Source organism: Symphalangus syndactylus, chromosome 6, assembly GCF_028878055.3.
Source record: "Symphalangus syndactylus isolate Jambi chromosome 6, NHGRI_mSymSyn1-v2.1_pri, whole genome shotgun sequence".
Lineage (NCBI taxonomy): Eukaryota > Metazoa > Chordata > Mammalia > Primates > Hylobatidae > Symphalangus > Symphalangus syndactylus.
The window spans coordinates 50,057,584-50,071,168 of record NC_072428.2 but is presented as its reverse complement, the minus strand read 5'-3'; the positions used below and the strand labels follow the sequence as shown (position 1 = coordinate 50,071,168).

The window sequence follows — 13,585 nt, the reverse complement described above, 5'->3', positions numbered from 1 at the left end:
AGAGGTGGGCAGGAGAGAAATCTCTAAAAGGAGATGGGACACATCTAGGGAGGGGGCGAGCCTGGAGGACAGTCGCACAGGGAGGGGCAGAACTCCCGAGCCAGGGAGGGGGTGCACAGTCACCTGGTGGGACAGAGGCTGGCGGAGGGACGGGAACCCAGGCAGGGCGAGCCGCGGGAGAGTGGAGAGGCAGGCGCCTGGGCTGGGGGCGGGGACCAGGCGGGGCAGGGGGGCGGGGGAGGAGGGCGGCGGGAGCCTGAGCCGGAATCGCAGCGTGAGCAGGTGGAGCCGCGGTGGGAGCCCGCCGGGTCGAGCTGAGTAAGGCGGCGGGCTCGGCGGGGGCCATGGAGCTGCTAAAGCTGAACCGGAGCGTGCAGGGAACCGGACCCGGGCCGGGGGCTTCCCTGTGCCGCCCGGGGGCGCCTCTCCTCAACAGCAGCAGTGTGGGCAACCTCAGCTGCGAGCCCCCTCGCATTCGCGGAGCCGGGACACGAGGTGGGTGCCTCCCTCAGCCCCCTCCACAAGCTCTTTTTCACTGTACCCCAGAACACTTATAGAGTCCCCCACGAGCCCCACACTACCTCCTCAAACGCCCACACTGTGCCCCTCATAGTACTCCCTCAGCCCCCAAACAGCTCCCCTCACACCTTCACCCCCGCAGCTTACAACTTCATCATAGCTTCACACCACCTGGTCGGAACTCCTTCACATCCTGGTCCCCTGATTACACCTAGAGCCCCTGCTCACCCCAAAGCACAGCCCCTTCCCCAACACGCAGCCCCTCCTAGACACCAGTCAGAAGGTGAGGATCTCCTCTTGCCAACCCTGCAGATCTCCTTTTCCCTCTTACATCCAGTTCACAGAGCCACAACAGAGAAGGGAAGGAAGAAAGGAAGGCAGGATTGGGAAACGAAGGGGGCTGGTTGAGGGAGGGAGCACTCTGGAAAGCTTGAATGGGAAGCTGAAGTTGTGATCACATCTGCCACCCCAGCCCCCAGCCATCCCAAAAAAAGATCTTCAAATCTGAATTAGGCTGGACACTAGGGGATGCTCCTTAGAGCTGCCTGTTTCCATTTCACTCCTTCTCAAACCCCTCTGCCTCCCTAGTTGGAGCTTTCAAGGCTCTGTGCCCTCTCTGTCTGCAAGTAATGTTTCCAGCTATCTTCCAAGCTCTCTCTCCAGCCCTAGGCTAGGTGCTGGGAGCAAAGGGCAAATTAGACCCAGTCTGGACCCACATGGCCCATAGCCAAGTGCAGAGAGAAAACAAACAAATGGAAAAATCACAGACACAAGGGAAGTCCCATGAAAGGGTCCAAACTGTGGTCACCAGAAGAACTTCACAGAGGCTAGAACGTTGGAGCTGGGTCTTGAAGTTGAGTGGGCAGAAAAGGAAGGAGTGGGATTCCAGGTGAAGGAACAATGTTAAGCAGAAGGAAATTTTTCTAAACTCAAGAAGGGAAAGTTGGAATAAATTGTAATCCAAGTATTTATTTACCCCACGAAATAATCTATGCTTTCTCAGCCGAGTTATTACACACTCACACTTGGATTGTCATTCAGCCAATATTTATTGAACCAGAGATTGTGCTAGGCAGTGGGAATGTAAGTTGAACAAAACCGACACAATTCCTGCTTCACAGAGCTCAAAGTTTAATGGGTGAGACAGACAAGCAAGGGATTGCAGCACAAAGTGGAAGAGCCTTGATAGGGAAAAGATAGTGGGAACACAAGTGGAGCACCTCTAGCCCAGCCTAGCCTCCTTGAGAATTAAAGTTGGCCTCTTGAGGAAATGAGATACAAAGTCCAAAAAATTAGGGAGACTGGCTCTAAGCTTCCTGTTGGAAAAAAAAAAAAAAAAAAAAAAATATATATATATATATACACACATACATACATATGGGAGAGCCAGCCAAGTGAACAGGCAGAAGAGGCAGAAAGCATCCCAAATAAAAGGACAAGATGTATAAAAAGCTCAAAGTTTGAATTCATGGCACTTTTATCCACTGTGAAATAGTTTTGTGTGGCTAGAACATATATCTTAAGAAGGGAATAATGAACAGGCTGGAGACCAGCCTAGAGGGTTTGCAGAGAGCCTGCTAGGCCTGACCATGGAATGTGGACTTTATCCCGAGGGCAATAGGAACTACTAAGAGATTCAGTAGTACTACCAGGATTAGTTCTATAATGTGGAGAATGGATTGGAAGACATGAGATGGAAGGCTGGGGGATACTTTAGAAGGTTACTATATTACACTGGTCTGGGTGAAAGACGATACTAGCTGAGACTAAGGTAATGGCAAGGGGGATGGAGAGAGGTGGATAGATTTGAGAGCCTCTTCTGGAAATGGAATCAACAGATTAGAAGCAGAGAGGATGGAAGAGGTCAAGGGATGACATTCAGATTTCTAACTTGGACAATTGAATGGATATTGGTGCTATAGCAATTGTATACAATGAGAAAGATAACAAAACAGCAGAAACAGGTTTGGAAGAGGGAATTATAAATTCAGTTTGGAACCCATTGAGTTTAAATGTTAGTGGGACATCCAGGTGAGGTTACCTAGTAAGCTGTTGAATCCAGGGGTCTGGAACTTACAGGAGAGGTCTGAGGTGGAAATACAGACTTGAAGAAGGTCTTTGCCTACAGGAGGTAGAAGCCATGAGAATAGTTAAAACCAGAAAATTTTGTATAGAATGAGAAGAAAATAGGTCCTGGGTCAAGACTCTGCATAAGAACATTATTTAAAAGCCTGGCAGAGAAAGGAGAATTTATGAAGGAGATTCAGATGAAACCATCAGAAAGGCAGGAGCTATGCCCTTCCAGAAAGCAAGAAAAAGAGAGTTTCAAGCAGGTTGGGGTAAGTGATGTCAAATGCTATTGACATGAGTTAGATAAATAAAAAACAGGACAGTCAGAACAGCATCCTTCACATTCAATAACAAGAAAATATTTAGGAGTTGTAGGTATTGAGGCTTGACGATGGTAGGTTGAAGATTGGGCTGGTGAGAGAGGGAGTTATGAGAAGTGAACCAGGGTATGTAGCCAAAACTTTCAAGAAGTCTAGTAGGCAAAGAAAGAGAGAGAGAGAGAGAAAGAAAGAAAAGCAGGATATTGCCAAAAATAGCATGAGATTGAGGAAGGGGAGGGGGCGGGTATGTGCGTAGGTTTGTTGTGTGTGTGCACATGTGTGCACACGCATTTTAAAACAAGAGCTTTTTAAAATGTTTGATGGTGATTGGGCCAAGAGAGGAAGATTGAAGGTGCAGATAAGAAAGGGGATAATCAATAGAGAAGATTCCCTGTGAAAGCAGGATGTGACGCAATTCAGAGCACAGGTGCAAAAATTTGCCTCACTCATCTAAATGCTCCTCACACATTTGGATGTTACCCAGCCCGTCAGATGTTACACACAGAGACCCTGTCAGCCACACTCACTCAGATATTATCCCCGCAGATGCATAGGTTACCCAGGTTCACTCCAATGTTAGCAATAGGAATTTGGATGTTACCACTTTATTCTTATATAATCCATGCAAACTTGAGTATTACCCATGTTCACTCAGATAGTACCCACAGAAAGACAAATGGTACCACACTCACTTTAATATTGTCCGAAGTCATTTTGGTATTACCCATCCATCAAACACTACTCACTTTCATTTTATTATTATCCACACACCATCAGATATTACCTATGCTCACTTCAGTAAGCTTTTCCCAGATACTACCCATAAAATTACAAATATTACTCTCACATACTCAGATAATACCCACAAAAGCTTAAATATTACTTACATTCACTCAGGTGCTCAGTTATTTCATTTACTCAGATTAACATCTTTTTTTTTTTTTTTTTTTTTTTAGACAGTCTCCCTCTGTTGCCCAGGCTGGGGTGCAGTAGCATGATCATGGCTCACTGCAGCCTTGACCTCCACAGGCTCAGGTGATCCTCCCACCTCAACCCCCTGAATAGCTGGGACTACAGGCATGTGCCACCACAAGTGGATAATTTTTTGTATTTTTTGTAGAGATAGGGTTTTTCCATGTTGCCCAGGCTGGTCTCTAAATCCTTGGCTTAAGAGATCTGCCCACCTCAGCCTTCCAACGTGCTGGGATTACAGATATGAGCCACCATGTCTGGCCCAGATTAATATCTTAATTTAGTTTAAAATGCTAACATCTAACATCCGTACTCAAATACTACCCATACACACTTGGATATTACTTCTTCCCAGTCAGCAATTTCTATCATTATTTGGATATTCCACTATTCACAAGTAGACCTCTGAATGTAATCTATGCTTCCTGAAGTTGTTACCTACAAAATGTCATCTACAGAGAGTTGGATATTAACCCCTGCTCTTTCAAATGTTACTACACTTACTCAGATATTATCTAAACTTAAATGTAAGCCATATTCAATCAGATATTACCTATAAGCATGTAGATGTTACCATTCTCCAGATATGTCCCACAGAAATAAGCGTGACTTTCACCTACCCATATACTATTTCAAAGATTAAAGTATGCCCAACACGCACTCTGATATTACCTACACACCCTTGCATATTACTTCTGCTCCCTCAGTACCTACTATGTGGATTCCCCCATTCACCCAGCCACTACCCACAGTCAGTTGGATGTGATCCCTGCTTATCGTAGAGACAAGGATATTACTTTGATGTCTGTGTGCATGGGTGAACAGATCAAACGTGCCAGTAGAACGCAGAATTTGAGGCATCAGCAGCTTCAGTGTTCTGTGGAGTTTTTCGTTAGAAAGGCTTCGTTTTCATTTTATGTCACATTGTCTGGATTTTTGCGCTCATACCTCTCTGCCATATCTAGACAGAACAAATACAGATCTTCTAAACACCAGGAGAAGAACTGAACTGTCCCAGTCTTCTGAGTCCCCTGGTCTGATGCCAATTTTCCTCTCATCCCCAGGAAGATGATGAGATGATGCTCACGGGTAGACTATCAAGGCACTTGTGGATGTACCCCAGGAGGTGCTATCTCCCATCCTTCTACCCATGCCTGTTTCCTAGTCACTGAAGCCACTGTCATCACTCATATTCCACCACGCAAACACACATCAATACACACACACACACACACACACGTACACGCATACAAGTCTAATTCTGATTTATTTTGTGCATGACTTTTTAAACTAATGGATTATTTTTAGAGCAGTTTTAAGTTTACAAAAAGTACAGAGTGCCCATACACACACAAACACACATATACACAGAATTTACCCTATTATTAACAGCTTACATTGTGTGGTACATTTGTCACAATTTATGAGCCAATATCAATACATTATTCACTAAATTCTAGAGTTTACATTGGGGTTCCCTTTTGTGTTGTATGGTTCTATAGGTTTTGACGAATGTATAATGGCATGTATCCACCATTACAGTATCACACAGAATAGTTTCACTGCCCTAAAAATCCCCTATACTTCACCTATTTATCCCTCGCTCTGCCTCCCCAAACTCCTGGCTCTAAAATTGCTTTTAATTAGAATTTTTCACATTTCTGAACTGTTCAACAACAAAGACCTGTGGAGACAGTGGTGGCTGGGAATAAGATAATAGCTAGGAATGTCCAGTAAAACAGCAAAACACTGCACAGTTGCTAGTCATTTTTACTGGGACTTTGTCTTATAAATTTCAGGAGTCCCCAAGCAAGTAAAGTTTGCAATCTTTGCAAACTTTATAAGGGTGAGATTTAGCTCCATCTTTATAGTCCATTACAATTAGCCAAGCTCAAGGGCACACACATGGGACATCAGCTGGATGAATGAATGAGAAATTGCTTTTCATGCTTCACAGTACTGTACCAATTTGAGGTGTGGCAACTGCATCAATAATTAGTTGAAGAAAGACACCCAGAGGCAGATGTAAGCAAGATAATGGAACCAGAAAGATTAAAGAGGTGGAGGCTGGGGGTGGGAGGACAATGGATTTGGAGGAGAAACAGTGAGTCCAAGATAAACCACCAGCTCTTTTCTGAGTCCAAGGACCTCTCTGACAGAGGTCTCCCTCCTAAAGATCCTTTATTCTCCACCATACACACTTACTCCCCTCAAATTTTGTCACCTATAAGCCTTCCGTAATCCTTCCTTACAGAGAGAGGCCCAGCTTCTAAAGGAAATATAGATGGTTTGCATATAAAAAACAAAAGTTACGCATCTGAAATCATAACCTCTCACTGACCCCCACAAGGACCTTCCAACATGCGTCTCCAAAAAGACAGAGGCAAAGAAGAAGAAGCGAGGGCATGCTGGAGCACCTCTGCAGAGATGACGCATGGATGAGGAGGGGGAAAGCAGATGCACTTCTGTCTTGAAAGACAGAATCATCCAAGATTCATTAACAAGCATGTGTTGACTGCCTCCTCTGTGCTAGGGATGATGAGTGCTAGGGATATACTGGAGAGCGAGATGGACCTTGCCCCTGTCCTCAAGAAGCTCCTAGTCTAGTGGGGAAGACAGAGAATTATATATATACTAACACAGTGAGAAATGCCATGGTTGAGTATAGAGAGAGGGAGAAAGAGGCATTTAGATTGAGATTTGATTAAGAAGGAGGCAGTATGGGCCGGGTATAGCGGCTCAAACCTGTAATCCCAGCACTTTGGGGGGCCAAAGCAGGTGATCACCTGAGGTCAGGAGTTCGAGACCAAGATGGAGAAACCCATCTTGGGTTTCTCCAATATGGAGAAATAGCATTTGTGTGACAAACACTCTATGATGTTTACACAATGAAATCACCTAGGGGTTAGAAGGCTAAAGGATTCAATATGGAGAAACCCATCTCTACTAAAAATACAAAATTAGCTGGGCGTGGTGGTGCATGCCTGTAATTCCAGCTACTCAGGAGGCTGAGGCAGGAGAATCGCTTGAACCCAGGAGGCAGAGGTTGCGGTGAGCCAAGATCATGCCATTGCACTCCAGCCTGGGCAACAAGAGCAAAACTCCATCTCAAAAATAAAAACAAAAACAAACAAAAAAAAACCAAGGAGGTAGTATGATGAATAACAGAGTACTGCAGGAACAAACAGTAGGAGGCAAAGCACATTAGGGATCAGGGACTTGGCTTCTATTCTGATTCAGCCCCTTATCAGGTGTGTGGTCTTGAGCAAAGAATGTTACTGCTGAGTTCAGTTTGGAAGTTTTTATAAATAGCATTTATTTGATGCCTACAATTTCTAAATAAATTGGTTTTTGTTATGAGAAAATACAGTCATGCATTAACTAATCATGGGGATACCTTCTGAGAAATGCATCATTAGGTGATTTCATTGTGTAAACATCATAGAGTGTTTGTCACACAAACCTAGAATGTATAGCCTACTACATACCTAGGCTATATGGTATAGCCTATTGCTCCCAGGCTGCAAACCTGCACAGTATATTACTGTGCTGAATATTGTAGGGAAGAGTAACACAATATTATGTATTTGTGTATCTAAACATGAAAAGGTACAGTGAAAATACAGCATAAAAGATAAATCATCACACACCTGTATAGGGCACGTACCATAAATGGAACTTGCAGGAGTAGATGTTGCTCTGGCTAAGTCAGTGAGTGAGTGGTGAGTGAATGTAAAGGCCTGGGACATTACTGTACACTATTGTAGACTTTATAAACACTGGATACTTAGGCTACACTAAATTTATTTAATAATAAATTAAACTTAGCATACTATAACTTTTTACTTTATAAACTTTTTGACTCTTTTGTAATACAGTGTAAAACAAAAAACACATTGTATGGCTATACAAAAATATTTTTTTTATATACTTTTATCCTATAAGCATTTTTCTGTTTTTAACTCAAAAAAAAAAAAAAAACCCCTTTCTGTTAAAACCAAGACACAAACACACACATTGGGCTACACAGGGTCAGGATGAATATTGCCATCTTCCACCTCTACATCTTGTCCCACTGGAAGGTCATCAGGGCAACAGCACACATGGAGCTGTCATCTCCTATAATAACAGTGCTTTATTCTGGAATACATCTTAAAGGACCTGCCTGAGCCTGTTTTATAGTTAACTTTTTTAAAAAAATAAGTAAGCATATACTCTAAAATAATGATTGAAAGTATAATGTAGTAAATACATCAACCAGTCACACAGTCATTTATTATCACTATAAAGTATTATGTACATCATTGTATGTGCTAGGCTTTTATATGACTGACAGCACGGTAGGTTTGTTTATACCAGTATCCCCACAAACACATACATAATGCATTATGCGTCAATGTTACAATAACATAACTAGGTGATAGAAACTTTTCAGCTCCATTATAATCTTTTGTTGTTGTTATTTTGGGTTTTGTTTGAGACAGAGTCTCACTCTGTTGTGCAGGCTGGAGTGCAGTGGCACTATCATAGCTCACTGCGGCCTCGAACTCCTGGGTTCAAGCAATCTTTCTGCCTCAAACTCCTGAATAGCTATGACTATAGGCACGTGTCACCACACCCAGCTAATTTGTTATGTTTTGTAGAGATGGGATTTTGCTATGTTGCTCAGGCTGATCTCAAGCTCCTGGCCTCAGGTGATCCTCCCGCCTTGGCCTCCCAAAGTGCTGGGATTACAAATATAAGCCACTGCACTCAGCTATTCATTATAATCTTATGAGACCACCATCGTATATGAAATTTGTCATTTACCAAAACATCGTTATTCAGTGCATGGCTGTAGTTTTCAATTTGGGAGCTAAAATGAGAATCAAAGTATGGGGCTCTGGAAGAGAGAGCTGCAGCCTTGAGCCTTTCCTTCTCTGCAATCTAGGAGGCTCTGTCCCCTGCCCTCTCTATCTTCGAGCTCTAATCCCTCTCATGCTGAGGCCATAGGTATGAGTGATTCAGTCCTGTTCAATCCAATTCGATTTTATCTAAATCTGCTTGGCTGTGGTGTGGTGGTCCAAAGATTAATCTATCTTTTAATAGACAATGACACAAAAGAATGGGGTCAGCCTCCCGGCCCCTCTGCCTCACACAGGTGTCCCTCCTATGAGCTCCGACAGCACCTTATACATCCTTCAGCCTCACTCCTTATCGCATCTGTTTATGTATCTGAGTTTACTTCCCCACTGTGAGCTCTCAAATGGCAGGGAGCTTGTCATGTTCATCTCTTTGTCCCCAGTGCCTACCACAAAGGGAGTCCTCTGTAAATGTTTATAGAGTGAGAATGAATGTTTGGAGAGAATTAAAATACAAGGCAGAAGTAAAATAGGCTTTAATAGTTGTGTAAGAAACAGGCATGGGTCAGAGAAAGAGGAGAGTAATACCAAATGAGGTGTCCAGAAGGGCCTTACAGAAGAAGTAGCAGTCAATTTGAGTCTTGACCAACAAGGGATGAATAGGAATTCACCAGATACAGAAAATAAGCTTGTGATGAGGGGTGGAAGTTGTGAGGAGGGTTGGTAAAAGAGTATTCCGGTCTGAGAAACCAGCTTGAGCAGGGAGAGAGTCACAAGTGCAAATGATGCATTCAAGAAACTGAGTCATCCAGTGGCTTGCTTAAATGCGTGCAGTACACAGAGGGGGTGGGAGAGAAAGAGGTCCCTTCTGGGAGGATCTTGATGATATTCTGAGGGGTTGCAGACAGTAGAGAGTAAGTGAAGTGTTTGTTTTTGCTTTTGTTTTTAAAGAATAAAGACATGATCTGATGTGATTCAAACGGTAGTGGGTTGTCAACAGTGTAGAATACTCTGGGGGTGTCAAATAGAGTAGGCTAAGAAAGGACCTTTGAATTTAGCAGTTAAAGATTAGTGTACTTGGGAAGAAGTATGCACTGATAGGGTACAGAATATTGTATTGTAATGGAATGAAGAGCAAATGAGAAGACACAAATATCCTCTTAAGAAGCCTGGCTGCAAAAAGAAGGAAAGATTTGGAACAAACCTTGAGAAGAGACAGGCTTTCTTAAGGAAGGGCAGAGTTGGGCCAATTTAACCAAACCTCAAGGGGTTAGAAGGCTAAAGGATTCAAGTTCACCATTTACTGAGCAGTTCATGGGTGGGGGATGTAGGCATCTGGCTGGGTAGTGAGGATTGGGGATAAGAGGGAAGGAGGGGGATTTGGCTGAATGAAGGCTGACCCCCTACTGCCACCTCTCCCTTTTCTTACCCAGAATTGGAGCTGGCCATTAGAATCACTCTTTACGCAGTGATCTTCCTGATGAGCGTTGGAGGAAATGTGCTCATCATCGTGGTCCTGGGACTGAGCCGCCGCCTGAGGACTGTCACCAATGCCTTCCTCCTCTCACTGGCAGTCAGCGACCTCCTGCTGGCTGTGGCTTGCATGCCCTTCACCCTCCTGCCCAATCTCATGGGCACGTTCATCTTTGGCACAGTCATCTGCAAGGCGGTTTCCTACCTCATGGGTGGGTGAGACAACCACCACACCCCCACTTGCCACTCTCCCCTCCTAAAGCTCTTGTGGATGTAGGGGTCTTCCCCAGTTGGCAGGGAGGGGTGTGAGGAAGTCCCACTGATGGTTGTGTAGTGCAAGTTTCCTAGGTGACTCCTTCCTTTCTCTTCCCTTGCTTAGGGGTGTCTGTGAGCGTGTCCACGCTAAGCCTCGTGGCCATCGCACTGGAGCGGTACAGCGCCATCTGCCGACCACTGCAGGCACGAGTGTGGCAGACGCGCTCCCACGCGGCTCGCGTGATTGTAGCCACGTGGCTGCTGTCCGGACTACTCATGGTGCCCTACCCCGTGTACACTGTCGTGCAACCAGTGGGGCCTCGTGTGCTGCAGTGCATGCATCGCTGGCCCAGTGCGCGGGTCCGCCAGACCTGGTGAGCTTGCCCACAAACTATCCTAGGAATTCCTTTCTCACCCCTATTAGATGCTTACGACCATTGCCCAGAATCTTCCTCCAGCTTCCCGGAGAATTACCACGCCAATTCCTATTCCGCATCCACCACCCTGGAGTTCCAGTTTGGGTCCCCTCCCCAGTTCTCTCTCCCTTCCAAGCGGCATCCCCAAATCCTACTCCTACTTCAGGTACCTGGCCACAGCCCTAGAAACACTAGTCCTTGGCTTTTCTCCATCTGTGATTATAGCTGGACAGAAACCCGAGTGATGTGTCTGTGTTGCCTTCAGGTCCGTACTGCTGCTCCTGCTCTTGTTCTTCATCCCGGGTGTGGTTATGGCCGTGGCCTACGGGCTTATCTCTCGCGAGCTCTACTTAGGGCTTCGCTTTGACGGTGACAGTGACAGCAACAGCCAAAGCAGGGCCCGAAACCAAGGCGGGCTGCCAGGTGGGGCTGGACCACGTGAGCAAAATCTGGGAGAGGCGGAGCTTTGGAGGGCGACGGGGCCTGCTGGAGTGGGTGGGGCTAAAATGAAGGCGAGAAGAAAGCTGGAAATGGGGTTAAGCTGGGAGCGGAGGTCAGGTGGGGATTGGGCTGGAGACTGGGAGGACTCGCCTTTTTCTCTGACCGCCCACCCTTTGTGCTCAGGTGCTGTTCACCAGAACGGGCGTTGCCGGCCTGAGACCGGCGCCGTTGGCGAAGACAACGATGGCTGCTACGTGCAACTTCCACGTTCCCGGCCTGCCCTGGAGCTGACGGCGCTGACGGCTCCTGGGCCAGGATCCGGCTCCCGGCCCACCCAGGCCAAGCTGCTGGCTAAGAAGCGTGTGGTGCGAATGTTGCTGGTGATCGTTGTGCTTTTTTTTCTGTGTTGGTTGCCAGTTTATAGTGCCAACACGTGGCGCGCCTTTGATGGCCCGGGTGCACACCGAGCACTCTCAGGTGCTCCTATCTCCTTCATTCACTTGCTGAGCTATGCCTCGGCCTGTGTCAACCCCCTGATCTACTGCTTCATGCACCGTCGCTTTCGCCAGGCCTGCCTGGAAACGTGCGCTCGCTGCTGCCCCCGGCCTCCACGAGCTCGCCCCAGGCCTCTTCCCGATGAGGACCCTCCCACTCCCTCCATTGCTTCCCTGTCCAGGCTTAGCTACACCACCATCAGCACGCTGGGCCCTGGCTGAGGAGTAGAGGGGCCGTGGGGGTTGAGGCAGGACAAATGACATGCACTGACCCTTCCAGACATACAAAACACAAACCACAACTGACACAGGAAACCAACACCCAAAGCATGGACTAACCCCAACGCACAGGAAAAGGTAGCTTACCTGACACAAGAGGAACAAGAATGGAGCAGTACACAGGAAAGGAGGCCTGCCTCTGATATGGGACTGAGCCTGGCCCATAGAAACATGACACTGACCTTGGATAGACACAGCATCCCTAGCAGTGAACTATTTCTACACGGTGGGAACTCTGACAAGGGCTGACCTGCCTCTCACACACATAGATTAGTGGCACTGATTGTTTTAGAGACTATGGAGCCTGGCACAGGGCTGACTGGGATGCTCCTAGTTTGACCTCACAATGCCCTTTCCCAATCAGCACTGAAAATACCATCAGGCCTAATCTCATACCTCTGACCAACAGGCTGTTCTGCACTGAAAAGGTTCTTCATCCCTTTCCAGTTAAGGACCATGGCCCTGCCCTCTCCTTCCTTACCCAAACTGTTAAAGAAATAATAAATTATTTGGCTTCCTCCTGAACTTCCTTTATGGATTCTTTTGGGGCAGGTAAGGAGGCATAGGATTTTGCAGTATCCTTCTGTCAGGTCTCTCCCACTGTTGCACACTGCTGTGCACAACCCCTTGCCAGAAAGCCCAGCCTCTGAGGTTCAGTATGGCTGTGCATATTCTTTCTGAGTTTTCATCCTCTACCTACATTCCAATGTTGCAATAACTGTGAATGGGGATGGAAAATGGCACATCCATGACATATCATGATTCCTGATCACATTATCCCAAAGTGGTGCCACTATTAAGGTACTATATTAATGGGTGCTTATTAAATTTTGATGAAAAGATAAAAGAGGAAGCACTGTATAATAAGACTAAGTTTATTCAATGTGTGTTTGAAACACCAGAGATCAGACCATGACAAGTATACAGAAGTTAATTAAAGAGTAGGGATTTTTTACTGTACTCTCTTCCCCAGTGTCAAAACCTGGCCAAGATTCTGCCAAATGGAAGCACTTTTAGTAGCTACAACAAAAAAGTCCTGAATAGGAGTCTGAGGACCCAGTCTCCCTTTTACTATAAGAATGATCTAGCCCCAGAGACAGGCAAAGAACAATATCACCTCCCCACAACACAATGACAAATGAGGAAGAACAGGAACTGAGGACCTCACCAAGAGGACATACGTGAATAATCAGAGGCATAGTATATTGGAGGAGGGGTCTTTTGATGCTTCATCTTGTAACAGACAGGGGAAACTGAGGCCCAGAGCAGGAATGTAAGCTGCCTAAGGTCATACAGTAAGTTAGAGCAAGATAGAATAATGGTGTTGAAGTAGACACTGGGCTGGAGATGGGGAAGAAGACCCACCCATGAGGAGCAGAGACAAGTTTTATGGGACCTAAAGTTTATAAAATTGGGTGCTCTTTTTTTAAGAAATAAAAAGAATACAAAGTTACACATACAAAATTACTGGGACCTTGACCAGGGCCTTGAAAGGGGCCTGTGCA

At 45.8% G+C, this 13,585-nt stretch overlaps 1 protein-coding gene across 3 annotated transcripts; it reads left to right on the top strand.

The window, feature by feature from the left end:
- The first annotated feature begins 63 nt into the window (after window positions 1-63).
- CCKBR (cholecystokinin B receptor) lies at window positions 64-12,605 on the top strand. 3 transcript variants are annotated; one of them, XM_055282651.2, is made up of 5 exons: window positions 68-495; window positions 10,156-10,407; window positions 10,575-10,824; window positions 11,132-11,289; window positions 11,491-12,605. In XM_055282651.2, exons 1-5 carry the CDS (start codon window positions 345-347, stop codon window positions 12,021-12,023), a joined length of 1,344 nt encoding a protein of 447 aa, XP_055138626.1. In that variant the 5' UTR covers window positions 68-344; the 3' UTR covers window positions 12,024-12,605. The 3 variants fall into 3 exon arrangements, with proteins under 3 accessions (XP_055138625.1, XP_055138626.1, XP_055138627.1); XM_055282650.2 differs by having other exon boundaries at window positions 64-495; window positions 11,132-12,605; XM_055282652.2 differs by lacking the exon at window positions 10,156-10,407 and having other exon boundaries at window positions 69-495.
- Window positions 12,606-13,585: the final 980 nt, after the last annotated feature.

Coding starts and splice junctions, on each gene's coding strand:
- CCKBR (XM_055282650.2), top strand. CDS start 345: ATGGAGCTGCTAAAGCTGAACCGGAGCGTGCAGGGAACCGGACCCGGG. Junction 496..10,155: donor TCGCGGAGCCGGGACACGAG/GTGGGTGCCTCC, acceptor TTTCTTACCCAG/AATTGGAGCTGGCCATTAGA. Junction 10,825..11,131: donor GCGCGGGTCCGCCAGACCTG/GTGAGCTTGCCC, acceptor TGTTGCCTTCAG/GTCCGTACTGCTGCTCCTGC.